This window comes from Camarhynchus parvulus, chromosome 4A (genome assembly GCF_901933205.1).
Source record: "Camarhynchus parvulus chromosome 4A, STF_HiC, whole genome shotgun sequence".
NCBI classification, from domain to species: domain Eukaryota; kingdom Metazoa; phylum Chordata; class Aves; order Passeriformes; family Thraupidae; genus Camarhynchus; species Camarhynchus parvulus.
The window spans coordinates 15,123,852-15,151,757 of NC_044600.1; the positions used below are offsets into that span (position 1 = coordinate 15,123,852).

Below are 27,906 nucleotides of genomic sequence, written 5' to 3' on the forward strand. Positions count from 1 at the left end.
ATTGGCTTCACAGTGGTTTAATGCGAACGGCACCGGGACGTTACACTGGACAGGGTGCAGACAGCTGGATGGATGGCAGCCCCGCGCAGGGCAGGGGAAGGAGCCGTCCCGAGCGCGACTAGCGGCAGCAGGAGGCGGAGACCGAGCCCCTCCGAGGCCACGGCCGTCTCCACCGGCACCGGGCTCCGCGCTGCCCCACGGCCCTTTCCGGACCGAGCCAGCTCCCGGAGCAGCTCCCTCGCGCTTTCAGCGACTTCTCCCCAAGAGCCACCTCTCACCCAGCAGTACCAGTTCCTCACCAGAAAACAGAGGGGACGTTGGGAAGGCCTCGGGGAACATGCCTGGCAGGAACAGGAGGGCATCCACTCTGGGCCTGTGCTCCAAGAAAGGCTCAACTGTGCCACAACAGTGACCAAGCACTTAAACCAGCCAGCCTTGACCTGAGGAGCCCCCGAGCTGAGGCCTAACCTCACTCATCACAGCTGTGGCAACTGGGGGAGCCTCCAAAGGACACTTGTGCTGCAGCAAGTCACAGCCTCATTGTTCCCTCAAGCTCTGAACACTTCCCTGACCACTCAAATGTTCTCAGTTCCACACAAGTGACTGCCTAGCTCACTGCAGAACAGGGGAGAACACACAAAGAGCCACTGCCACTTCTCCTGCTTTGTAAGCAATGTCTAACCTAGGACTAACTCCCATTTTCTGCTGTCCTTTTCTGGAGAGGTGGCCTCACTCCGGGCCCCACTGCTGGGCTCCTCCAGCGGCAGCCATCACAGCTGCATCCTACAACTGCTCCCACCAGCCTTCTCTTGCTCCTCCTCAGCCAGCCAGTCTGCTCCTCCCAACAGCTGGGGCCCAGGATAAGGTCACTAGGCTCAGCCGAGCAGGGTGCTGCAGGCAACACCAGCCCAGCAGCCTATGCTACAGCAGGCTGTGGTGTTTCTTAAACTCTGGGCCAATGCATCACAGCACGTGTGGCTACAGCCCAGACTATCCCATCTTCCATATGCCAAATGGCCCACAAAGAGCATCATGAGAGCACATGGGATGGAAACCCCTCGAGCTGCCAGCAGCACCTTAGAAAGGAGGGGACACAAATACACCAAATAGGTCTGTAATTCAGGAGGCTGATAGCGGGGTTTGAGTAGGTGTTGGGTCTCAGCACTTTCAGACAGTGAAGAATGGGGGTTTCATGCAGGGTGAATGGGGTGGATGACAGACTGACACACCCAGGCACCTACTCACTGGTTTGGATAAACCTTACTAAAACTCTAATACCTGATATAATCACTGACCAACATGACAACTGCTATTCTTCAAAGTCTCCTGCAGAGATGCTTGGGGCTGCACAGACAAGGGAGTGAAGGTCATCTCTTATCTTCCTGTACAGGGAGAGAGGCAGCTCCTACACCAGAACGCCATTAGCAAGTTCCTGCTCCACACCTACCCACATCTGCCCCTAGATGTGGGACAACACACTCACTTGCATAAATCTTCACATCTTTAGGCCACGACCACAGCCCAGTAGAACAAACTGCTGCCAGTTACAAAAGAGGAAAATACTGAACAAACTGGGAGGTTCAAGAGAGGAAAAGCTGGTTCAGAGAAGACAGATTTAGTGTAAAAATAAATGTCATTTTTGCAGGAGGGAGGGTGGAATGGAGGAAGACAGTGCCAGGTGCTCCTACTGGCGCACTTTCCCTGGGACGTAATTCCTATCAATAGTCTCCTCTTGCAGGAACATATGTAAGCAGCGCTCGTTCTGTGCCAGTGGGTGTCCAGCAATTCTGGAAGAAAATCAGATGTGGAGGTTAGCACAGCTGCCTCCAAGACCCCCCACACCTCTGATGTGTGCAGGAGGGAGTCAGGCAGCCAGCTCAGCACACCTGCACCGCGCTCAGCCCAAGGTCACGCATGGCTCTGCAACAGGACCAGTAAGAGGAGCTTGAGCACAGGCTGTTCCCTTCCAGGCCGTGCCCTGAACCAACAGTACCATGCTGGTGGGTCCCTGTAGCACAGCTGTTCTGCTAATACTCACTATGCTCTCAGGAGAGAGCACAAAGCACAGCCCCCACTCAGGGCAGGACTTGCTCCAGTTCCAGTTTCATTACGTGGCTGCAGGTGCCACCCTCCAGCACTGGCACCTGCCAGAAGCAGGTCAAGACTCAAGACTCTCTCACAGTCAGCCCACAGCCAGCAAGAGCTAAAAAGGCAGCACACAGCAAAGCCAGGACATGAAGCTTACTTGTTAATAAACTGTTCTAGGCCCTGTCTCCGCTCCTCGATGAAGGACTCCTCAAAGATGCCTTCATCTCCTCGGAAGGGAAGCTGTCGTTTCAAAGCTTTTCCAGGCAGCGGTGGCACTACAATCTGAAAGCACAGAATCACCCCATGAGCACAGCAGCCACCTGCCAGCAGACATCCTCTGCTGTTTGATGCTCATCTCCAGTGCCATCACATGGATAGAGCAGAAGGTGCCCACTGTCAGAGACTGGCTAGGTTTCATGTCTCAGAACATTTTGGGATGCTCGGCAAATGCCGGTGTGTACGTTTGGTGGGAGGGGCAGATCAGGGCTTGTGAAGGGCTCCACCCCCCAGCCCGGCAGAGCTGTTCATCAATCACACACTGTGGGTGGTGCTAACCCAGCCCCCGAGTGACCAGAAGCTCCACCTTGGGAGGCGGACACGAAAACCCTGGGGCTTAAAAGCTCCCATGAGGGACTTCCCTGGCCCTGTATTCTCCTTTCATCTCACCCATGCTGGAACCCTAGAAGTTGGTAGCTATGTGTGTTTTTCTGTACCTTTTCTGTCTTTCTCTCTCTTTTCCTTCTAATCATCTTCTCATGGAACTTTTCTGGGTAACATAGCAACTTAAGGTTTTAAAGGTTTCTAAGTTAAGCAGGATAACATTATGCGAAGTTAATAGTAATTTATTGCTAAGTAATGTTATAATAAATGTATCAATTCTTTTGCCAAAATTCCTTATTTTTGCCAGTAAACTTTTGTGCATTTGTAACCTCTTGAGAATATCTGGTTGGGATTTCTCCTTGCACCAAACTAAAGGAATCTCAGTTTAACCCCTAGATTTAAGTATCTGGGGTGCAACATCCACCATCACAGCCCCACTTCTGGGAATCTCAAGATTATTGCTGCAACTGTTCCCACATCCTGGAATAAGGAATGGGGAGGAATAGGGAGGACTGAGCCAGCCTCACCTTACTGTCTCGTTCCAGCTCATTCTTCAGCCACTCAAAGTCGCTGTATCGTCTCCTCACACACGACTCCTTCAATTTGAAGATGGGGAGGTTTGTCTGTAATGAAGCAAAGCAGCTTATTTGCAGGTTGCTCTGGAAGCCACACATATAACTGAAACCTGAAGCTGCAGTGAGAAAATCAAACCTCCTGAGGATGCATGATGGGAACACTCAACTTCCTTATTCAGGACAGCACAAACACCAAAATCCTTTGGATCCAAGCAAGCCAGTCTACTCAGTGCCAGGCATTCCCTCTCCCTTGAGTGACTATTTCTGGAACATGCCTCCTTCCCAGGGGCACACACTGGAACCAGTGCTGACAATATGATTGTCAGGAGAATGATCTTTTTTCCCGGCAAGTTTACTCCATTTTGAAGTGATCTACAAGAGAGTTTTGCAGCAGCCCGCAGAGCAAAAGAACATCTGACTGGACACTGGCTTCTCCATGGAAGGACTAAGTGAGGAAATCTTGCCCTAGCAACTGTTCAACCTTATCTACAGTCTTCTCCCAAAAGAGAGCACCCACCCTAACAGGCTTTTCATGCCCATTTGTCACTGGAGAACGGTGCAGCAATTCCTCACCTTTCTTCCCTGCCTCTGGAGTCCAACAAATGACAGCTGCATTAACTTTACCTTTACCCCATCAACACAGTCTGAATCTTTCCAGGAACTGAGGTAACAAAACCTTCTGATGGACAGCACTCAGATATTACTGCAACACAATTAACTCTGTTCTTATGAGTCTGTGAAATAAACCCAGCTGCTTCCAGAGCATCTCTGCTGGTGTCAGTGGGACTAAGAGGTTCCCATTGCCACCTGCAGGCTGATGGGAGCCAAGCACCAGAGCAGAAAAAAGCAAACACCAATTCTTCTGAAAGGCAGAGGAGACTGAGCAGTTAAATCACGCTATAAGCAAAAGTTAAACCAGAACCACAACACATGCTAAAGGGACCTTGTTTTAGGGGAAGCTCAGTTTTACTTTTCCCATCTATCAGCCGCAGAGCTATGAAGGGGTCCCCAGTTCAGCTCGTTTAAGGTCCAATGAAGAGAACCCCGCTCAGCCTGCTATGCACACTCCTAGGCCACGGGCTCTTGGTAAAGCAGCCAGCACGCAGTGTGAGCAGCCCCACGCTACTGCCACCCAGCTCTCCTCCCATGCCTGAGATAAGCAGCTACGTGCAGCCATGCCCTGCTCAGCAGCCACCCAGCGGGGCTCTGGAGCTGCTGAGGCAGCACCTCGCTGTCCGTGTACGCAGCAGCCCCCGCTGGATGCCGGACGAGCCCATCAGCTCTGACCTTGAGCCCCGCAGGCTCGCCCCAGCCCGGGGCTGCGCCTCCTCCGCCCCCCGCTCCTCCACAGCGGCACCGCTCCGGCCCTACTCGGCCGCCGCGTCCCGAGCGCTGCCGCCCCTCCCCGGGCCGCACACCCGCGCACCGGGCAGCCCAGCCCCGCAGGCCCGACCGGGGCCGCACCCGCATGCGGAGCTCGTAGCTGGTGTATCTGGCGCGGCCCATGCCCACGGTCTGCGGGTTGAAGATGTCGATCTCGAGGAAGTTGCTGGGCGGCCCGTACGCGTCCGTGAGGTCCTGCGGCTTCGCGTTCAGGCGCCGGGTGTCCGCCACCGCCGCCTCCGACATGGTGGTGGTGCCGCCGCCCCGCCCGGCCCGCCCCGCCCGCTACCGCAGCCCGCCCCGCCCGCGCATGGCCGCACGGAGCCCGCCCGCCGTCTACATAAACCCGCAGCTATCCAGGGTTCGGGGCCCATCAGCCGCCACCCCACCCGCACATCGCAGCACGTCGCCCGCAGAGCGCCTGCATAAAGCGGTAGTTATCCAGGGTTCGGGGCGGCTCAGCCACAGCCGTGACAGCACCGCCGTGCGGCCGACCCCTGTATAAACGCAGCGGGTATTCAGCCCGTGGGGCTAGCTCGGCCGGCCCCGGAACCTGCATGGCAGGCTTGCTCCCGGCGTTGCTCCGCGTCCCCTGAGCTGTCCCGGCCGGGCCCCCGCGGGACAGGGCAGAGCCCGAAGCTGAGGCAGCCCGCTGAGCGCCCGGCTGGAAACCGGGGCGCGGAGCCAAGAAATGTACACAGGGACTGCGCCATACAGCGTCTGGAGTATTGCCAGCCCCGGACGCTGTACAACGCGGGGAGCGCGAGGCCCTGGAACATGGTTGCCGCGACTCTGACGGGCAGATCGGGACGCAAGACCCATCACGCCTTACGCCAGGGAGTGTCCCGGAAATAGGCTCCCATCCGTGACGGGATGGCGGAGGCAGCATCACTCTCAGGCCGACCCGAGTGCCGCGGCGCACTCTGAAGCGGGCGGAGGAGCTGCGGCCGCCTCGGGGCTGCCGCCACCACGCCACTATCACCTTTCTGCCGTCGTGGGGGACTAGGCCCGCACTGGGCCTGGCAGGTTATGTAAGCGCAGCCCGCCGCGATGCCCGCTGGGAGCTGTAGTCACATCAACGCACCGCCTGCCACGCTCACCCGTAGTGGGACAAGCCCCGCCCTCCGCCGCAGGGGGCGCTGGGTATTGTAGTCCACCGTCCGTGCATGGCTGCCTGCTAACGCCCTGACAGGACTACCGCTCCCGGCGTGCCCCGCGCGCGCAGGCGCGGGGAGCAGCGCTGCTCCCTGGTAAACAGAGCGGCGCGGCGGCGGCAGCGGGCCCGGGGCGCACAAAGGGGTGACGGGCCCGGCACTCCCGGCGGGGCCGCGGCGTCGCCCATGGCGGAGCCGGCTGGGGCCGCGGCGTCGCCGGACATCGACCCCGACTTTGAGCCGCAGAGCCGCCCGCGCTCCTGCACCTGGCCGTTGCCGCGGCCCGAGGCGGAGACGGGCGGCGCGGCTGGCGCGGCGGAGGAGGGCGCGGGCGGCGCGGCGGCGGGGCCCGGCCGGGCCGAGGGGGCGCGGGCGGGCGGCGCGGCGGCGCGGAAGGGCGGCTCCCGGCGCAATGCCTGGGGCAGCCAGTCCTACGCCGAGCTCATCAGCCAGGCTATCGAGAGCGCCCCCGAGAAGCGGCTCACGCTGGCGCAGATCTACGAGTGGATGGTGCGCTCCGTCCCCTACTTCAAGGACAAGGGTGACAGCAACAGCTCCGCCGGCTGGAAGGTGCGTGACGGGGGGACCGGCCTCGTGTGCCGGGGCCGGGCCGGGCGCGGAGCGGCTGCGGAGGCGCCTCCCCGGTGCCCCGGCCCGCCCCGCTGCCCGCTCCGGGCTCACCTGTTGCTGCTGCTGGGCTGCACTCGGGGCGGCGGTGCCCACACTGCGGAGCCTGGGCTGAAAGCTCTGCTGAAAGCTCCGCTGAAAGCTCCGGGGTCTCAGACCCAGCCCAAGCTTCGGCTGTGCAGCCGGAGCAGCTGCTGGGGGTGGTTGTGGCATGGCCCGGCGAGACTGCCCCTTGCGCTTTTTGCGTTTGGAAACTTTTCCGGGAGAGAAGGGACACATTTAACAGGCTGTGTCCATGGTTCTGTGCAGGGTAAAGCCTCGGCTGAAGGGTTTTAAATCGCAAGGCCGCAGTTCTTTGTCACGTGATTGTTAAAGCTCAGTATAAATAACTGTGTCATAGCAGGCGTGCTTGGCTTTCAAGAAGGGCTCTTGAAAAAGCGTCCTGCTTCCAGGAACGTGATGGGGGCCTCTGCTGGAGTTTGGAAAAGGGAAAGCAATATTTTGCTCTAAAGGCTCAGCAGTGTCTTGTCTCATTCTGGAAATAGGTGTGTGCAGGGCTGTATTGAAAGAGCTCCAGACTCTTTCAGTTCTCTGCTTGTGGCGACCTTGTGCTCCCTTATCTTTAGTCTAAAGAGTTCCAGCAAAGAGAAAGGGAAATGTGAGAGCTGGCTTGCAAAATAGCCCCTCAGCCTTTCCTGTGGATCTGAGCGGATGCCATGGAGACTGGACTCTGTTGCTCTCTCACTGCAGACTGGAATTACACTCTTGTTTGCAGTATTTATTAGCAGTTCATCCGTGCTGCAGTTCTGCAGGAGGTTCAGCCAGCATGGTTTGGGGCTTTGGGCTTCCGTGACTCCAGCCACGTGTTCCTCTGCTTGTCTGACTGAGCAGTAGGTGAGGACAGATAGTTAATTTCCGACAGTAAATAAATAAATAAACGTCAGGTTCTGGTAGGTTGGCTTTGAGCTGGCTCAGCTCTCTGAAGTGGCACACCACGTGGTGGTGTGAGTGCAAACATTTGCTCGAGAGGGTAGAAACATGGTGAGAGGGATGCAGCTGTCACAGCTTGGGCCAGCACACGTCAATACAAAACTTTTCACCTTTCCGTTTATCAGTCATTGACAGTTGCTAGAGTGCACCTAGTTTAACTAATACGGATTGTTTTCTGTTACTCATATATGTAGGTTGGATTCTGCATACTGAGTTCTGATTTGGGACAGTGCTTGGGTTTTGGTGTTCTTACAGGAAGATAGTTCTTGTTTCCTCAAGCTAGGGCTGCTCTCCTGGTCCTGCTGCTCCTGCATGCAGTTGTGTTAATTTAACAGAACTGGTACATTTCCTTGTCAGGAATATGTCTGAGTATCTGTTGGGCAGTAGTGCCTGAGATTAAAGCTCATTGTGCTTTCTGAAATGCTCCCCAGGTACTGTGCTGAACTTGGAATATAGTGGGATGTACTGCTGGACTGGATGCACTTCTGGCTTAATCCACTATGGCTGTGCTTTTGTTATACCCATTCACGTGTAATGGGACCATCAGCCTTTGGTGTTACTCTGTGTTTTAATAATGTGTCACTTTTGGGGCATGTACAGATAGATTTCAGTTCCAAAAGTTCACTTTGAGAATTTGTGCATACATGAGTGAGATTCCTGGTCAGATGCTGTCGTAGCTTTTCTGTGATTGACTTTTTAGTGTGGTTTTTCAGCCTGGGAACAGACTAATTCTGGCTTTTTCTGGAGAAGAAAAAGAAACTTTTTGCCAAGAAAGATGAGGGCCGGGCAGAACAACAACTGTGGTGGGAATCAGCCTGTCTTATGATTAGGGCAGTTTAAAGCTCTTGATTTAACCAGCAAACAGAAAATCATGATAGAAATACAATACATTTTCTTTCCTGCTCACTCACAAAATCCTGTTGGCAGAGCTTGGCAGGATGTGTGACCATGGAACTTACTTTTAGTCTTTCTTTCTGTTAACTCACAGTTACATGGGTTTGCAAGAGGTTTGTTTGTTTTACTGACCTTAGTCTGTTTGCATTCAGATCCCTTAAGTGAGGGGAGGTCAGACATTTACAGTTTTACAGATGGGGAGTCAGTCCAGTCAGTTCAATTTGACTTTTGTGGACTTGGAGCAAAATTAATAGGTGTATATTTAAGACAAACTAGATAAACAAAAGATGTGTCTTCACTTGAGGAAAGGACCTGGTTTTTTTTTTTTTATTCTTGTTATTTTTAGAGCTGTGAAGCTCTGTTTCCATGTTTTGGGGGTTTTTAATCTGTAAAGTAAAAGAAAAACTTCTTGAGTTGTCTTAGTGATTTCTCAAATTTGAGGTGGATGATTTTGCATTAAGGAGATAAATGTGAAGCTGCTGTTAAAGGTAGCTGTAGCATTTTGATGCCTGGTAAGATGGTGGTACAGCTCTAAAGTTCTGGCATTTCTGTCTCATTTGGACAGAGCCAAACTGATAATACATTTTATTTTTATGTAGTGCAGTTTAACTGAGAATTTTGATTAAGTAATTAAAATCAAGATGTCTTTAAAAACTCTTAATCTACTTTAGTTAATATAAACCCCATAAACTCATTGTTGTTTCATAATTAATTTAGAGCTGTCCTGCTCCGCTATACAATTGGGGGAAGTGTTGCTGTTGCAGCCTGCCAGGGTGTGACCTCCATGAATTCCGGAAGAATCTGTGTTTTCGAGGAAGATGGAGTTGGCTGTTCTTGAAGTGCTTCAAGCACCTTGTAAAGGACACATTTGCTGTGTGTGCAGTCTGTCCTTTCCCTGCAGGAGTTCAGCTGAAGTTAAGAATTAACCAGCCTGCAAGGCAGAAGTGTCCTTGTAGGGGCTGTTTGGGGCTTCTTCATAATCCTTCCCTGGGTGCTCTGCAGGGTAGGCTGGGTATCTACGGGTAAGAGGATAATTCCTTTTGGTTTTGAGATTACTTGCAAGGGGAAGGTGTTGAGGGTTTGGGGTAAAGTGCAAAAACCCTGCAGAGAAGCAGTTTGTACTGGTTGTTACATCCATGAGTATGAGCAAATGTGGCACAGTGAGGAACAAGAAGGACTCATCTTTCTTAGTGAAACAAGCTGTGTATTCTCCCCAGGCTCTTGTCTTTTCCTTTGGAGGAACAGAATAAACTTTAAAGCCATCCTATTCACCCTCCAAAAGTATGTCACTGAAACAAAAATCAGATGTCTCCTATGTATCTATGTATGCAACATAAAGATCAAATTATTCTGCACTATTACACGAATTATGGGAAGCTGATGTCACACTTCTGCATCCTGGTATCCCTATTTATTTCAAATGTGTGCATGGATATACACAACATGTGTACCCTCATACACATATATGTATAGTGTGTATGTGTATATATAGGAGCTGTATTATGAATATCAAGGAGCTGTATTATGAATTAAAAATTACCAAGTGTTCTGTTTATCTAAAACAGATGTCTAGCTCGTAATCTTTGTTAAAGTGGGCAGCATTTCCTGAAAAGCCTTCCGTTCCAGCCTTGGGTTATGTACATATTGCGTGTAGTTGATATTAAATGTTGACCAGATGGATCAGGAGACCTGGCTGGGTCTCAGTCACAGTCAGTCACTTCACTGGCTTTCAGTGCTGGCTCTGACAGTCCCCAGCCTCTCCCAGAGCTGTGGCTGTCTGATCTCCTGGCAGAGCATGTGCAGAGCTCCCTCAGGTTGGAGCAACTGCTCATCCTGTGGCCCTCTGAAGCTCCTCCATGAAAGATAATAGGCCAGCAGACAAAAGGAAGCCTGTCCATCTTCTGGGCTATTTCTGCTGTGCTGCAGCTGGTAGATTCTGCCAGGCTATCTTTATGCCTTGCAAATAAATTCCAGTTCAGTAGATACAAAATCATGTGAACACTAGTTTTGGCAAAGTTGAAAAGTTCATTGTTTATTGGTGTGCTGACTATCAGTCAGACAACTTTTTTTGTTTTTTCTGAAGTCAGATCTGCAAATAAGCAATGATAAGTTCCTAAATTAGGCACATTTGCTGTTTCTTTATAGCTGCTGGTGTGTCCCTGTATCCTTTAAGCTTATTTCTTTTTGCTCAGATTTGTCAAAACCTTAGGTTCTTAACTTGAACCACTAAGGGGCCAAATCATTATCAGGAGAACCTTCTTTAATTTCACTAAGAAACCCTTTACCTGGACAGGAACATCGGGTGGCAGTGCTGGGCTTACTTTGACTTTTGGTAATGGTAATTGCAAGATAATAGGATTACAGAATGGGTTGGGTTGGAAGAGACCTTAAAGATCATCTCATTCTATGTCCCTGCTGTGGGCAGGGGTGCCTTCTAACAGACCAGGTTTGCTTCAAGCCACATCCAGCCTGGCCTTGGACACTTCCAGGGATGGGGCAGCCTGTGCCAGGGCCTCACCACCCTAACTGGGAAGAATTGCTTAATATCCAGTCTAAACCTGCTCTCAAGTTTGAAGCCATTCACCCTCGTCCTATCACTCTACACCCTTGTAAACAATTCCTCTCCTGATTCCTTGTAGCCTGCCTTTATTTACTGAAAGGCTGCAGTGGTTTGAGAAGACATTCAGAGTATTTCCCTGTGTTTCCTCACTGAGCCAAAACTGAATTGATGCCATAAACCAAAAGGATGCATAAAACTTCAGCTCAGCATCTTGGCTCTGACCAAAGTGTAATTCTGCCCAGCTTTCAGCTTGGTGCAGGTTTGTGCATAGGTGAGGCACAGTGTGGAGTCTGGGGGTGTCTGTGCTGCACAGAGCCACTGAGCTCAGTCTGTGAAGGAAGGCTGCTCTCTGTGACTGTGTTGAGAAAGCCTGTAGTGTTTATTCCTAAGTTCACGTGCCTGAAAGGATACAATTCCCATTAAATCTTCTGGCACTAAAAATGAAGATGTGTCCTAAACTGAATTGGAATAGTGATGCCATTGCTGTCATCACTGATACATCATTTAAGTCCACCTGCTCTTTAATGGTGCTGCTCTCTGATACTTTTGGTTTAATTTTGGTTTCTTGGAAATTGCTGCCTTGCAAAGGGGAGGGAGGGTCTGTTTGAATCTTGTGTAGCTGAGAGTGGGTAGAAACTGCTGGACTCTTGCCATTACCTCACGTGCTGTTAGTGATGTGCTTAGTCCTGGCTGCAGGGCGATGTTCCCTGTCCCAGCTGCTGACAGCCCAACTGGCTTTCTTAAAGCAGGGGGGAAATAAAAAACAAACCAAATGAGGCTTGTTCAGGTGCCATACTGAGGAGTCCATGCTGGAACCCTAGTGAACACAGGTGCATATTGTCCATCATCTTTCTCTTAACAGGGTATTTTACCTTTTAATCCCAGTAGTCCTTAAATGGTCTGGCGTAGGTGAGGTGGGAGGAGGGCAGCGGGGCATGGCAAGGTGTTGTGAGTGGGAGAAGGGCTGAGTGCTGGGTGTGGAAAATGAGGCTGGTGGCAGTGCACAGAAGTAGGACAGTAGGGCAGATGTGGGGTCACCAGGTGTCCTGTATTCCAGGTGGAAGAAAACTGATGAGTACTCAGCTGTGAAGAGGGCAAACCATCACAGTGTAGCAACATACACTTAACCCTGCTTAAAGTGACACTAATAGGCCCTTCTTTGTTGTAATGCACTGAAGAAGCATGAAACATAAGATTTTTTTTTAGTTTGAAGCCTTGTTGAGTGTGGTTGTTCCCCTCAAAAGTTGGGAAAAGCTCATTTTTTTGGTGAAAATTCATTTACTTCATACAATGCCCGTTAAATTACTTGAAGATTTTGCTGCTACTCTTCCATGCTCCTTGCCAATTTTTTTCTGGAAAGCTGCTATGCTGAATGATTATTCCTTGCAGCACAGCTCAGTTTTCCAGGCAGTTTTCAGAGAAGGCTGTTCCTGGGCTGCTGGTATTACTTGTTCCAACAAGTTTCTTCTGCTCTATCTAATCCTAAACAGCTTTTGTTGTGTATGCCTGCCTGTCTTGTAAATCACCTCAATCTTTGCTTTTTAGAGAGCTATGATCTTCTTCTTCTGGCCTCCCACTGAAAGATTACAGAAAGGAAAATGTTCTTCCTAAGATAGAGATCCCTGTCTGCTGAGCTTGGCGTCTGTGCTCGTGTGTGCCTTCTGGAAGGGGATTGCTGGGGAAGTGTTTCAACTCCCTGGCTCTGGAGCAGTTGTTTACTTGCTGGTGCAAATCTCTACAAGGAAGACTTTTTCCTGAAGCCTTTGGAGCCAAGTGGCTGAGACAGGCACTGACAAATACAGCAGGCAGAGTGTTCTCCCCTTGCAGCCTCCCAAGAATGCCATGGCAAATGATAATTCAGCACAATTATAGGCCTGGCACTGGAACGTGGCCCTGCACTGGGATGAGACCAAGTTCTTTGTATGCCTCCAAGGCAGTGAGAGTGTATTACAGGCAGCTGCAGTGATTGCATGCATTTTCTTTTTTTTTTTCCTTCTGTCACTCATCCTTTAGAGACTTTTGTTAAGAAATCTGATCCTCTGTGGTTTGTAGTTTAAACTACATGATGTTTCCTGGGAGAATGGCCAGGAAAGGAAGGAAGCCACTGTGTCTCCTGGAAGGGTAGCTGCTCTGTCTTGTCTTTCTGAGCATAGCTTGTGCTTGGCCCTGAGTGCTCTGCTAGCACAGGCTGTGCACCACTGCTGCATGGATGAGCTCTGCACAGGAGCTTCCTTCTGCTCCTGTAAACTTCAGTTTTATGGTAGGGAGCCTCAGCTGTACCTACAAAGCTGTACAGTCTCCTGGAAAGGTTGTGATCTTCTGTAGTCACTTCAGCTGAGCATTTTCCATGGTATCTGTGGCAGTTGCCCATGAGGCTGACTGGGCAGAACAGTGGCTTGGTTGTGCTACCAGCTCCTGTGGTAATTCCCTGATGTGAGACCAAAGCACTGTTTGGTGCTGGGCAGGATCCACAGCAGCACTGATGTTGCTGCAGGGGCAGGCCTGTTTTGATGGTGAGAAGTGTTGTTGTCCTTTAACTGTGGCCAGGAGATTTTATCAAAGAAGAAGATTTAATGTTCTGGTAACTAAGATTTAGGGGATAGTTTGCATAAGCTCCTAGCCACACTTCTGTGGCTAGTCCATATATCCTAGTTTGAAGACACAGTGGTTATGACCCAGGGAATGGTTCACCCTTCAGTGTACAAGTTTGTCTCTAGCCAAACTTGATTTTTTTGCATACTATCTGTCCTTAATTTCAGACTTGTTTTGTCTGAATGTGGTTTGCAGGAATCATCTTTGATCTATGATGGATTTAGACACACAGGCTGGCATTTTTGTTACGGCAATGCTTATCATGCAGCCACAAGTACCACTATAAGATACCTAAATAAATAACAATATCCTTCCCTTAGTAGGGGCTGAAAATGTTCCTATGGATTTGAAGGATTCCTGCCTGCACCTCTTCCTTCAGGTCATGCTTCTCTATGATCAAAGAGTTGCAGAGTCAAGACCTGGTGTGTTTTGCAGATGCTTAAACCAACTGGGAGCCTCCCACGCTGCTGAAGTTGAGCATCTAAAAAGTTAATGTCATCTGTATCTTACTGGTGTGGGTTGCTTAACATCAAGAAAGGAAATATGTCAGGGTTGCCCGGGTGACTGAACTCTGTCATTTCCTCTTCTGTCAGGTCTGACTTGCAGGTCTGGGATTATTTTAGCATAATTGATCTGTCCCTGGCTTTCTCAGTGAGATTGGAGGGTGCCCTCCATGTGTTGAGTGTATTGGATCACTAGCAGGTGCATTCAGGCTGGTGGGTGTGTGGGTTCAGGTGGAGTTTGGGACACTCTGGGCTCCAGCCTGCAGCCTTGCAGCCAAACTGGGTCCTGCAGGTGAGCTGGGGCTCTGCAGTGCTGAGCTGCCTCCCACAGTCTGCAGGAGAGCTGCAAAGTGATGACTTAGGCACTGCACTTTAGATAACAGTTAACCCTGTTGAAAGAAATGTTCTGGTTTTTTAACTCTGCCTCCAACTACACGTTCTGTTTCTTCAGTTTCGGTGCTTGACCCCCATGGTGAGGTAGTTCAAAAAACAGAGATAAAAGAGGCAGGAAAAGTAGTTTCCAAGGAAGAGTAAGGCTGCTTTTCAGTTTGATTTGCTTTCTGAACTGCTTATAACGTCACAGATGCTTGTGTTACAGAAGGATGAGAGTTTGAAGATGAGGAAGGAAGGAGTGGTACAGCAATTATCTGTTTCTACAGCTTTGCCATTATGTCAGTTCAGCAGTAACATGTAAAATCACTTTGGGACTGTTTTATAAAAGGTACCAGGCTTCATTGTGCTCATGTGAATCCTATTCTTATTCCAAGATGTCTCATTTCAAGCTGCTTTTCAGCCAAAAATTAGTTACACAAATTGTCTCTTATGATACTCAAGATGCCATCATGAGGTCCCAGGCTACTTTCAGGAGAATAAATGAAGAATTAGTGACAACTTAGTGGTTCTTATTGCTGCAGTAGTGTGCATTCAAAGTTATGCACATTTACCTGGGAAAAGGGATGGGATTCTTTGGAAATGAAAGCAGCAGCCTTGCAGGAGACAGTGCACAGTTTGATTTACTTGTTTCAACACTTGAAGGAAAGGAAAGCTTTGTTTAGAGGAGATGCCAGGCAGGACTATTGTACAGCTATTACTGTGAACAGCTCAAGTAATAAAACTGTGTAAGGGCATTGACTGACACATGTTCCATCAGGCTCTGGCTCTGCAGTCCAATTAAGAACATGTGTATTCTCCAATTAAGAACATGTGTATTCTTTGATACCAGTTGCAGCAAGCAGCCAGTCTTCTCCAAATCCTCAACAGCCAAAGGTTAAAATGAAAGCTAAGCCAGGATGATTCTCAAATCTCCTTCAATCTCCATGAAATCTCTCCACTTTGCCTGTATTGTTAATTTATCTGCGTCTCCTTTTTTCTAGGACAGTACTTTTGGTTAGGTGGCCAAAATTAGCATGGGGAGGACTTTTCCGAGAGGAAAAGGGTGGGGAGAGGGAAAGCAGCAGACAGGAAAGAACTGTGTTGAGAGTTGGTGGAAAAAGATGATAAAAGCACAGTTAATTTGTTCAGAATTAAAAAGAGTATGCATGAAAACTGAAGGTTGTTATATAACTTAGTATGAAAAAGATGTTGTGCTTGGACCCCTGTTGTTTTGCAATGCAGCACCTTTTAATCATTTGTAATTTGGCCATCCGAAGAAATTAAGTGCAGATATCAAATAAATTCATAGGCCTCAAGGGGAATTTATGGAGGATCTGTTCAAACAATGAGATCGTTGCTTCCTGATTCTAAAATTCTGGGGAGTTTATCAGCTGCAGGATGAAAATTGAGTTTGATGATGGTGTACAGACATGTTAGCTTGCAGTTTTCAGCAAAGCAAAAGGAGGGAGCTGGGAGAGGCAAGGAATGTGTGTCTTACCCAGAGAAAGATGGGAGAGGCTAAAACTGGCATGTTCTGTGTGGGAGTGCAGTATCCACTGAACATCTTACCCTGTCAGGAACATGCACCAAGGAAAGCACGCAGCCTCCTTGCATAGGGAGCCTGCCAGTCTCCAGGATTCTAGGACTCTTGTTCCTTGAAGTTTCTCTCCCATTTCTCCCAGTTTTGGGGTGTTGTTAATGGATGCACTGAATAGAAGTGTTTTGCCATCTCTCTTCACCCAGTCTGTTGGATACTGTTATGCTCTGCTTGACTCTGACTGAAAACTGGCCATATAAACATTAAAAAAATTAGCCAGGCTCATGCTGGGTAAAGGGATTGAAAAAAGGGTGGGAACAGCAATAGCTCAAATTCAGGTAGGCTCATGTTGAAATTGCAGGTTGTATTTTAGAACTTGTTTACTTGCTCTGTGACATGCCTAATTTTTTGCAGATTCTGTATGATCTTTAAAGTCTTTTGTGTTAGTATTTTGCTAGCTGAAAGCTGCTAGTTGTCATGGTAGCTTCACCCTTGATATTGCAGTGAAACATGGCACTGCTTGCTAGTGCTGCAAAGCATGTTCAGACAGAAATAGCAGGTTTTTATGGATAGCTTTTTGTTATAACTTTCTTCTCTGCATACTGTCTGAATGTGTTTAAGCTTGTGGGGTTTCTAGGTGGGAGGTGTGTCAACTGTCAGGTCCTCACATTTTGTGGGTTTTATTTCTCTTTTTTTCAGAACTCTATTCGACATAACTTGTCCCTGCACAGCAAGTTTATTAAAGTCCATAATGAAGCCACAGGGAAGAGCTCTTGGTGGATGCTCAATCCTGAGGGTGGCAAAAGTGGAAAAGCACCAAGGAGAAGGGCTGCCTCCATGGACAACAGCAGCAAACTTGCAAAAGTCAGAGGTAAAGCATCCAGGAAGAAGCCTCCTCTCCAGTCTGCTCCAGAATCCTCTGCTGACAGTCCTGGCTCTCAATTTCCTAAGTGGCCTGGGAGCCCGTCCTCGAGAAGCAACGAGGACTCTGATGTGTGGAACACCTTCCGGCCTCGAACCAGTTCCAATGCAAGCACCATCAGTGCCAGGCTTTCTCCTATCCTGACAGAGCAGGATGACCTCCATGATGAGGAGCTGCTTCCTTCTCTCGTGTACTCCAGTGCGTCCAGCAATGTTCCACCAACTGTGACCGAGGAGCTCGAGCTCATCGATGGCTTAAATTTGATGTCTCCCAGCTCATCTGTGCTGTCCAGCCAGCAATCTGCCTCCAGTGGTCAGATCCAGAGAGATTCCAGCTTTTCCTTGCAGAGCCCAAATGCAGCTGGTCAGACTTTTGGCAACTCCCTGTTTAACCCTGTTGATATTTCACTGCAAAGTTCTGTCAGCCATTTCTCTGCCCCTCAGACCTTGGAAGCTCTTCTGACACCCAGCTCTCCGCCTCCAAGGGATGTTATGATGACTCAGGTGGATCCAGTTCTCCCGCAGACTGGTAACAGGATGAGCAGCCGAACTCTTCTACTTCTGGGTGGACAAGCTGCCCAGAGTAAGATGAGCTCAGGCAATCCACGAGGAAAGCCTGCAGAGCAGCAGGCAGAACCAGTCGGTGCCAGTGTTTTGCCATCAACGCTTCCCATAGTGACATCTCCTCAAAACACTGCCAGCATCACCAGTTTGAAGGCTCCAGTTTCTGCAACAACTGCCCAGTCAGTCCAGCTGGGCAGTCCAGTGCTCCTTTCATCTGCCAGCCCTGCTCCCTTGGGATTGAACCAGGACAGGCTGCCCACTGACCTGGACATTGACATGTACATGGAGAACCTTGAATGTGATATGGATTACATAATCAACAGTGAACTCATGGATGGAGGACTGGACTTTAATTTTGAACCTATTCTGCCTACTCCCAGCTATCCCAGCACCTCACAGGCCTCCAACCATACCTGGGTACCAAGTTAACTTCAGGAGCACAAAAAGGTAGGTGTAGTTGTGTAAAATGCTACAAACAGCCCTGTCTAGGATGGTTCCTTTGCCCACCTCTGCAGCAGTTAAAGGAGCCTCTTTGAAAGCATAGTAAAAAGCTTTTGGAAGAGTCATGTTCCCTTTTAGGAGGAGAAAAAGCTGTTTAAAGGGGGGTGGATTTAGCTTACCAGGTAGTCAGCTCCTTTATGAAATAGAACAGCAAACTGAATGAAACTCCTATTGTCTCCTGTCACCCAAGATGACTCCATCACAGGACATCAGGCAGTGCCTACAGCTCTACAGTTGACATGAGAGCATGTGCTGATTCCATAAATAAAGACATCCACCAGTATGTACAGAGTGGTTGAACTGAGCCAAGCACACACTGTGTTTCTACCCAGGTTATTATTATCCCTGCAGAATTCTCTAGGATATGTAGTACAAAGCATGTTCATGTCATGGCTGTCTGCTTTGGTCTGTGTGTAGCAGGTCACAGTCACTCTTATCACATATTCTGCCCTGCCCTTACCTGGGGTAGTGTCTGGAAAGTCAGGTAAGTTGGCTCACCAGCATTAACTACTCAATTGCTTCCCATTATTAGAATAGGAAACAGGAGTCTGCAGTGTGCATGGAGGTGGAAGGAAGAAGGATGTGTTAGTGCTATCCCATGTACTGCAAAGCTGCCTCTTCAGCAGTTTGTCATATTTGCACAAATTGTGTCAGTTTGGCAAATAGCGTATATGACAACTTTAAAATATCTTATTTTTTGAGGCAGTGACACCCTGACTTGAAACACTTAAACCAGAGGCAATGGAAGAATTAGGGAACTGAAGCTGAAGTCCTGCTTCACACTTGGAACTCAGTTAGCTGATGGAAAGTAGACAGGCTGGAGCACAGGCTGGATATTTGTTGGCAAGTGGAAGCCTTGCCAAGAATATTTCCTTTTTAGGAGGCAGATATGGTATTTGTTAGTGTTGCAAATTCAACTGCTAATACTGTCCAGCTGAGCAGGCAGAAGTAAGGGCAAACTGCAGATACAGCTTCATTCTGGGAAGCCCTTGAGCTTCAAAATCCTGTGGACAGAAATGATCATCTTCTTGGCCTTAATACTCTTTCCTAGGCACCTGAGTAACTTGGAGGTGGTTTGGACCAGGTGACCTTTGTCAGTGCAGCCATTCTCTACAAGTGTCTTGAGTCTAGACAGAATAAAATGCTGTCCTTTGAGCTGGTGTTACTTAAACTGTGTGAACATATTGATGCATTACTATATATTGAGGTTTTAAACACAATTTAACTCCCCCTTATTCTAAGTCACATCCCACTGCTTATGATGTCGTTTCTTGGTAGTGTTCTTCTGTTTGTGCCTAACAGATCTCTTTATTGCAGGGAGAGGAGGATCGGTCAAGCTTTTCTGTTTTCTTGTGGGACTTTTTATAGTGATGTGTGTTAACTGTGCATTTGCTGAATTACTGAGTGTCTTAATTTAAAGATCTTATCTTCAGCTGAAATACTGAAACTCAGTTTCGATTTCAAATTTTGGTTTCGTAATTTGGTTGACAAACTATGGTATCCTTCTGTGTTAGGACAGTTTGCAAGTTAGTGACAGAGGGTGTGGCTTTTTGAGCAGTGTTTCCATTGGATATTGTCCTGAGCTTTTGTGTTGGTTTTGTTTTTTGTTAGGGTTTGCTTTTTTGTTTTTATGCCATGCTAGGGCAGGCCATTATATTTGTGGACTTTTCAGGGGTAAAATATTTTTCACAGAAGTGTTTTCAAAATATATGCAGGCTGTCCTGCACTCCTTGGCCAGGTAGATAAGACCTCTTTTTAAAGCATACCAGGTATAGATTATTTTTTAGGAGTGTAAAGCAGAGAAGCTGAGGAATTATTTACCAAAGGGTAGGGTCTAGTGCTGTTGAAAATGTGGATATAATCAAGTGCTTAAGAGGGAGAACAGGAGCTCTTAAAAGCATGGTTATGTTCTTGTTCCATTTTATATTCTATGTGAATTGCTTAATCAAAACAGAGGAGCTCCTGATGTTAAAACCCCTGGATTTTCTTTGTTCCACACATGATACTTTCTGGGAAATGTGCTGGGCATGAAGGAGTGAGATCTGGAGCAAGTTCTGAACCCCCATTGTGTTTGGGCAGAAAGCGTAGCTCCCACGTGCCTCAGTGCTCTGGTCACAGCACTGCTGCCCCAGGAGGAGAGGCCGCACCCTGCCAGTGTGCTTTGCTTCGAGCCTTTTATTCTGTCCTTAGATTATGTTTGGCTTTTGCAAAGCTTTTCTGTTTTGCCTGTATCCTGGAGTCCATGGAGTGGGATGAGGGAGAGCTTTTTCCCTGAAGGAGAGGAAGTATTGTGCAAAAGGCTGCCCAGAGAGGTGAATCAGGTTTCCAGCAAAGGGGGAGCAGGGCACGTGTGGAGAGAAATAGGAATGTTCCTGGGAAAAAAGGCAGAATGTTTTCTCAACGAGTTACAAAACCAAGTGAGCTGCAGACATCAGTGTCCGTGAGGAGGTCAAAACTCTGTCAGTTGCCCCTTAATGCAGTGAGTTCCTAGGATCCCTGTTTGGAAATCACTGTTCAGGGGAAGCTATGTATTGCTCTGGTGTGGCAGGCATTTTTCCTTTAATATCCTTTCTGTTACTGTGCTTTCCTCTGTGTTAAATTCACATTGGCAAAAGCTATTCTTAAGTGATCACTAACATAGAGTTGTTCTGAGTAGTTCCTGTGGGCCTAACTCGTGGCCTTCTGGGTCAGTTAGGGGTATAATGCTGAGCAAAAGCTGTTTATCAGTTAAATCACAGTGATCACATTCTGATTTGAGCTGCCAGAATGAAAGGGAACTGGGGAAATATTTCTCTTTGTAGACAAGAGGATATCTTTAGGAAAGAGTACTTAGTCTTATCTGCAGCACTTAGGAAGATAGGAGCTAGTTGGTGTTACCCTTGGTGCTCAAAGCTCCCATGATTCTATCCTCTTCTTGCAAGTTAAATGTCAAAGAGCTTGTCCACAGCTTCGCCAAGAATCTGTTTGAAGCCTGCCTGTGTTTTCTTTGCATGGACATTAGAGATCAAACATTGAAACTTGGTCTCTGCCCAGCACTGATGCAGCACCCACAAACTGAGCTATTAACCACAGAGGAAGACAGCATAGAAATAGAACTGCCTTTTTTGTGAAGTGCTATAGTATTTGTCTCACTGGTGAGTGTAGAATCCATTTAGTCTTGTGGTGGATATTATTTTTACTTATTCAGTTAGACTCCCTATGGCTTCAGAGTCTGGAGAACTCTTTATCCCTTGCCCAGTTTGGTCTGGATTCATGCTTTTTTTGCTCTATCGAATTCCCTTTGCTCCAAACATTGGATTTTTGTCTGACAGAACATAAATAAATAAAACCCTCATAAACTTTCAATTTCCCAAAGCAGCCCATTGCTCTGGCTTCTGTTTTAACTTACTGTCTTTTCTTGTTCGGGGCTGATTCCCTTTTGTAGTTTTGGGGGTTTTTTTCCTTTTCACAGGTTTATTTCATGCTCACTGTTACTGAATGCAGCTGCTGGGATGCCCTACATTTATCTCGCTGTTTTGCCTTTCAAAGTGGATCATATACCTACAGTGGTGGTTTTATGTCAGTGTCCTAAGTCAGCTTAGACTTATTCCAAGGCTTGTTTCAATGAGCTGTGACAGCTTTTTTGAGGTGAGGCAGAAGACCTGAGAAGAGATCTTCAGACTTTTGGGAGATTGAGATATCTAAAAATGTTTAATTATTTGGAAGGTAAAGACAGGATTTCTCTAAGTGGGTGAGCATAAACAGTTTGTGTGTGATCTTTAAAAGTCTCTTTTACAGTCTTTTCCTTACCAATTGATATTTGTGGTTGTTTAAGGTGAAGAGTAATTTTCCACTTTCCTGCAATGCCTCTAGTGTTAGCCAAGTCCTTCTTTAAACTTCCTTATCTTGCAGAGCTTTGTTGGTGCTGTCAGCTTACAGGAGGAATACTTACTGCTGACCTTTCTGTCTCAGTCCTACTCTGAAGCTTGGAGCTGAGCAATTGCATCCTCCACTTGACTCTCTGTTGATCAAGGTTTCTTGTGGTCTGTTTGTTCTGTAGGGGCAGATTGGTAGTTATTAACTCCTTATCTATGCATCCAGGATTCCCACTGGAGAGGAGCTCTAACCAGTCACTTTTATTTTTCTTCTTCCTAGTGTCCTTCAGGTTTTGAACATTGGGTTCTGACTTCACTTCCCACCCCAGCAGAGAAGAGAATGGAGCATGTTGGATTCAGTTTCCCTGCACACCATGCCTTGGGCAGAAAGGGCTGCCCATCTGGGAAGAAGGGGCAACCTGCATCTGGCTGCAACAGGAAGAGTTTAAAAATAATAATCCTGTTATGTGCCATGACTCTTCCTACAAACCTGACCCTGCCTTGGACCACCTGGAGAAACCCATGTCCAAAGAGGAGCCCTGGTAAAAACCTGGGCCAGAAGCCTCTGTGCCAGGCAATAGTGTTTTCCTGTGTGATGAGTTGGGTTTGCTGGAGGAATCTCTCACTGGCTGTCCTCTCTCTGCTACGGCAGAAAGTCTCCCAGTGCCTCGGACTGGTGGAGGGCTGGCTCTGCTCTCGCTTGGCTTGCCTCATGGGGCAAAGTAGTTGGACTTTCTGATTAAGCCACCAGATGTGCACTTGGTATCCCACAGAGGAATTGGTGGGAGCTTGTTGGTAGAAGCCCTGTGGGAGAAGGGTGTGCTGTTTCAGGGGTTGGTTTCAGTGTGCTCATCACTGGAGCATCCATCATCGTTCTGCAGGGAAGGGTGGTTCTCGTGGTGTAGAAGGCTTCCAGCTGTCCCCCTGGGTGGAACAGGAGGACACTGAGTTTTTCACTGTGCCAACTGAGCCCCATTGAATCAGAAGCATGTTTTGAGAAGTCCCTATGCTGTTCTCAGCACTTTCCTGATACACCAGGCTGCTGTAAAATAAGCACAGGTGCTAGTAGCTGCTTTCTGGGACATAAAAAACATTGTTTTGGGTTTGTTTTTGATCTGTCTTGCTACAGCAGCAAAATGGAAAGCCTGGGTGTGGCCTTAACAGAGCCCTGGTTGCTTTTCAGAAGGGCATTTTCTATAGATGAAATATTTTTTTACTAATCTGGGAACTTTCTACAATGAACATGAAGCCTATGTAATGTGTGTCCCTATTATGCATCTCTCTCTCTGAGAAGGCAACAGTGACAGACTCTTTTTCAGAGCTGTATTAGGAACAAACACATCTGATGTTTGATGATGTATATGATTGAGGGGAAGAAATTGGCAGGTCCCCGTGGTTTCAAACCACTGTGGGGAAGAGTTGTACATTATTGTAATCTATATGTAAAAGTAGGTGCAAATTACATAGAAGCTTTTCTAAACCTTTTTAAATATATATTATATATTTTAATTGAAAAACGAGATTATTGGATAAAAAGAAACAAAACACATTTGCTGCATCTGTCCCCTTCATACCAGATAACACTACAGTATGGGAGGGGGCAGGCCTAAGGCATTTTGGGCCAAGAAGCTGAAAATGTTGGAAAAGTGGGAAGGACACAGCAGTGTGACTGGGGAATGGCTGCTCTCCCCAGAAGAGGCAGAGGGAAGGTGCCTGGCAGGGCTTTCAGCCACAGCTGCTCAGGCTGGGCATTCCTGCCAAGCCAAGGGCACAATGGAGGGAATGCTAATCATTAACAGTGCTGTTCTCAGCTAATCCCCGAGTAGCTGCCTGCAGCTGATCCACAGGACACATTCCCTGGTCTGCTGAGGAGATGGTGTGGACTGGATTGTGCTAGATCTGCTGACACTCTGCATAGCCCTTACCGAGGGCATGGTCAATTGGATTTGGTAGCTCAGTTTGGTTTCTGAGGGGTTTTGTTTTCTTGCTGAAGCTTCTGCTACTGCTGGGGAACTTGAAGCCTGTAGGCTCACCCTCAGGGGTCCACCTGGGATCCTGCTCTGTATTCTTGCAGAATAGAAATTAGGGGTCAAAAGATAAGTTCAGAGCATTAGTGGCATGTTCCTATCACTGTTTTGGTGTTTGCAGTGGCAGGATCTGTGGGAGACATGATGCTTTCATGGTGTTCTGGTAGGCTTGATCTGGCAGAAAGATTCTCCAGTCCTTTTTGAAGGTGGCTTCAGTTCAGAAAGTTTGTATTATGCAGTGCAATGAGCCACAAGGTTTCACCAGCTTTTCTGCTCTGTTTTCATTTTCATTTGAGTGGAGATTGGAACAGGAGTGATTGCCTGGTTACCTCCAACAAGGAGTCTTCAAAAGTCTTATCTACAGCATGCTATGCCATCAAAGCCTTGAATAGTTTGATAACCTTTGTTTTGAAGGCTGTCTTCATGGCAGACCTCCCAGTGATGTTTCACATTTGCCCACAGTCTACATGTCTGGCCACACCTCGTTGTAACAAATAAACAAAAAGGCAGTTCCAAAGCTGGGATCCCAGAGTTTGTACACTTGAGGCATGGATGAACATTCTCACTGGAGTTAATTCATTACACAAGTGGATAGATGCCCTTTCACAAGACTTGATGGCACGTGCCACACGTGAGAATCAGCCACTCTGAGTTGCAGTGAACAGACTGGAGAGATTTATATTATTTGGCACAGAGTATGCTGCCTTGTTAGCTTGGGTCCTGAAGGGAACTTGATCCAATGATGTACAGAGCAGGTTGAATGGCTGCCCAGGATTCACAGCCATGTATCAAAGGACAAGACACCAGTAAGTGTGGTCATGTTAAGTGTGAATCTCTGGCTCATTTCCCATGAAAATGGAACTCAAAGCAATAGAAAAGACAGTATTAGTAACCAGTGCTTCAGACCACATGGGGAGCTGTTCCTGGCTGGGTTGGTCTGTGGGAAAGCGGTGCTGTCTTCAGGCTGTTACAGAGTGTCCCTTAACTGTGACAACACTGGGGGCTGGCCTGATCCCTGTCTGTAGAGAGCCTGGCCCTGGGCACTCAGGTACCACCCCAGGGAGATCTGGCAAAACCTCAGCTGGTTCATGTCCTTGAGCTGATCCTGCTGCAGGAGGTGTAACCCCAGGATCCATCATGGTTAGTGCTCTGGTGTGAATTCAGAGAAGACCCTGTCCTTTGAGTAAGGAATACAGCACATACCTATTTTTTTTCCCATATTCCCCTGGCCATACTTGTGAAGATAACACTGGAGATAGGGGCACCTTTGTCTGGAGTCCAGCTGTACCAGGGTCCTGGCAGTGACATTTCTGCCTTGTAGCAATCTGTACAGGTGGTTTGTGTCTCCTCAACACAGCAGGAGCTGTCAGTGGTTGAAGAAGCTTGAGAGTGCACCAGTGCTGAGAATGGTGTTCAGAAGACTCGTGGAGTGCTCAATAAACCATGAATGTAATGCTGCAGGCTCAAGCAAGCAATTTAACTTCTTTTTTGTATGTTTAGCAGGATAGCTTGTATTGTGGGCACAGAGGGCAGGGATGCAGAGAATTTAGGAGTTCTACAGACACTTCATTTTCATGAACCTTGAGCTGCTTTAGCCTGAGATACTTCCTCATAGGACACAGGAGAGATTGAAGTTCCTAAACTGCTGCTTGCAGAAAGGCTGTACCTGTCAGGGGGTTGCTCAATACTTGTCCAATTTTTTGTATTCTTGCCCAAAGCATTTGCTGCTTGCTGCTGCTGGAGCCCAGGTCATGTCTTGGTGGCTCTTCATGCTGCATTAGCACCACAGGCCCCATACTTTGGGTTGGTTTTTGCTGTAATGAAGGATTGGGGATTTTGAGAGCAGCTGTGAGTGAGGTGAGAAGGGGAGGGGCCAGTGACATGGAGAGTGGTGCTCCTGGGTAAGTGCCTGAGGAGAGTGGGCAGGGGACTCTTGGCACAAAGCATTACTTTATGCTGTGTTCCTTGTCCTCCCTGAGCTCAGGCAACAAGTTTCTCCATCTTCAGAGGGTCAAATGCCATCTTACACAGCATTGAAGCCACCATGCAGCTCAGGGCCACAAAGGATTCAGGTAACTAGGCCCATAGAGCTTAGTAGAAAGCAGACTTGTTGCTTTTATTTACACTTGGGTTTAGCAAATTGCTTGAACTTTCTTTATAATTTAAGCATATTTTACTTCCAAGCATGTACTTCCAGCTTCATGTGAGAGCTTGGAAAATTGGAAGCTTCTGGGAGCCCTTAATTTTCCTTGCTGGTGTGTCTTAAAACCATGTCATCCCTATCCTGTGCTGCTTTAAGAACAGCAGTCAGATCATCCTGATGAGAGGAATGAAGCATTCCAGAGCCTGGGTGTATTCATAAACAAGAGTCATAATAGAAGCAAGTAGCACTAATCAGCTTTTCCAAAAGAAATGCCTAGAAAGCTTTTATGTAGATAAGAATTTGTTAATTTTCTTACTTAGTTGCTTATTTAATAGCCATGTTCAAATGCTTCAGGGCTAGCCTTGCTCCAGGATTGAGTAACCTGTGTCTGGTGCCATGGGTAGGAGTGCCTTGGGAGTGGTGTCCTGGACTGCCACCAAAATGTAAAAGTTTGGATCCATTATTAAAAAAAAAAAACAAACCCAAAGCAAATCAATCAACTTTGGGACATGAGCATCAACAGGGAATAGCTTAGGGCTTGCCTCAGTTGCATGTCTAATGAAAAACATGTTCTAATTAATGTGGGGAAAAGCAAGCAAGAGGTGACTTCTGAAGCCTGAAAGATGTGTCTGTGTGAAGGCTTGGAGCATGAGCTAACCCATCACCACACTTACCTGACCTTCAGGAAAGGGATCCCCTCTCTTCACTGGCCTGTGTGTCTTTCCCTGCACCTGATGTGTCTGTAGCTGATGGAGAGCAGTATCTGATGGAACCAAAATCACTCCTAATGCTGTGGAGTACAGCAGGGAGAAGAGGCAGCAGAAGCTGAAGGTGTAAGAGCTGACAGTGTTGCATTTATGGTTCATTGGCTGAGGCAGTGTTATGGTGTGTGGTAGAAGGGGATGTTCTGGGACACAAAAACAGCCCTGGTTGCTTTTCAGAAGGGCAGTGGTGTGGGACTGATGGTGTGGGGTTCCCCAGGGTGTCCTGAGAGGTTTGGCTCAGTAGAAGATAGGTTACTTGTCCTGAAAGCAGCCACCTTCATACAGCACTGGGGTGGTTCTGTGAAATGGTGCTTCCAGCACAGTGGAGTCTTCACCTGGTGCAATCCCAGGAAAGGTTTCTGCATTGCTAGCACAGATGTCTGCTGCACACAGGGCACCACTATCTGACACAGTTTCCACCACGTCCCCTGTGCACTCTTCCACCCATTTCTCACAATATTTTTTTTAAATAAACCTCTGCTTTTGTTTGCTCTCTGTAGCAGTGTAACTTCTGAACCATTACAGGCTTTGTTACCATCTGTGCTAGCAAGACTGTAGAATGTGCTAGACTAGGGGGGAATGTTTGAAAAATAAAAACCTGTAATCCTCTGCTCTGTGTCTCATCCAGTTTGTTCTGTTCTCATGGCAAGGGCCAGCTATTTCTCCTTGCCCTTGTCTTCTTTGCTCTGCCATCCTCACCTGTTGGGGTCCCCCTCATTGGAATGCCCCTTAGCTGGCCAGAGGCAGAAGGGTTGCAGCGTGACACCCACAGAGTCTCTGCTGTGCCCTGCAGTGTGTGGAGCCCCTTGTTACAACTTGCTGGCAGTGCTTGGGGATCCATGGGGTGCCAAGCCCTAAAACTGACCCTGGGGAGTTGTAAATCCTGCAGGACTAGTCTAGAGTTGTTTCAGTCCCTTCATTTCTTGCCTTTCTAGACCTCAGTGCTAAAGGTGACTCTGTTTTGTATAACTGCATTCAAATGTCTTTGTGTGTCAGCAGCAGTGGTGGCAGGTAAGGAGATGAGAGAGAAATGAAGGAAGGAGTGTAGACTGTGGATTCCACTGGCCAGGTTAGACACACAGAGGGCAAGTTGGGGATGTTCTAACACTGCTGAGGGTAAAGGCTCATTTGTGAAATTGCACAATATGTGTACAGCCAGAAAACTTTAATTCAAAGCCTTGGATACCCACTATATTATTTTTGAATTCTATTCTTCACTACAGTTAATGTAAATAACTAAACTCTAAGGGGCTCTTA

At 48.0% G+C, this 27,906-nt stretch overlaps 2 protein-coding genes across 2 annotated transcripts; one reads left to right on the forward strand and one right to left on the reverse strand.

Annotated features, from left to right (window-relative positions):
• Position 1: 1 nt before the first annotated feature.
• SNX12 (sorting nexin 12) lies at positions 2 to 4,956 on the reverse strand. Its single transcript, XM_030967745.1, has 4 exons — positions 4,728 to 4,956; positions 3,216 to 3,311; positions 2,246 to 2,370; positions 2 to 1,787 (listed from the first exon to the last, which is right to left on the reverse strand). The coding sequence occupies exons 1-4, from the start codon at positions 4,890 to 4,892 to the stop codon at positions 1,685 to 1,687; spliced, it is 489 nt and encodes a 162-aa protein (XP_030823605.1). The 5' UTR covers positions 4,893 to 4,956; the 3' UTR covers positions 2 to 1,684.
• Positions 4,957 to 5,887: 931 nt separating this feature from the next.
• On the forward strand, positions 5,888 to 27,358 carry FOXO4 (forkhead box O4). Its single transcript, XM_030967689.1, has 3 exons — positions 5,888 to 6,370; positions 16,575 to 17,807; positions 21,996 to 27,358. Exons 1-2 carry the CDS (start codon positions 5,987 to 5,989, stop codon positions 17,787 to 17,789), a joined length of 1,599 nt encoding a protein of 532 aa, XP_030823549.1. The 5' UTR covers positions 5,888 to 5,986; the 3' UTR covers positions 17,790 to 17,807; positions 21,996 to 27,358.
• Positions 27,359 to 27,906: the final 548 nt, after the last annotated feature.

Bases quoted from the DNA above. Each gene is read 5' to 3' on its own strand.
- SNX12 (XM_030967745.1), bottom strand. From the start codon at position 4,892: ATGTCGGAGGCGGCGGTGGCGGACACCCGGCGCCTGAACGCGAAGCCG. The intron at 3,312-4,727 runs GTGCGGCCCCGG...GCTTCATTACAG, and splicing joins GCTACGAGCTCCGCATGCGG to ACAAACCTCCCCATCTTCAA. The intron at 2,371-3,215 runs GTGAGGCTGGCT...CTGTGCTTTCAG, and splicing joins AGCTGGAACGAGACAGTAAG to ATTGTAGTGCCACCGCTGCC.
- FOXO4 (XM_030967689.1), top strand. From the start codon at position 5,987: ATGGCGGAGCCGGCTGGGGCCGCGGCGTCGCCGGACATCGACCCCGAC. The intron at 6,371-16,574 runs GTGCGTGACGGG...TCTTTTTTTCAG, and splicing joins ACAGCTCCGCCGGCTGGAAG to AACTCTATTCGACATAACTT.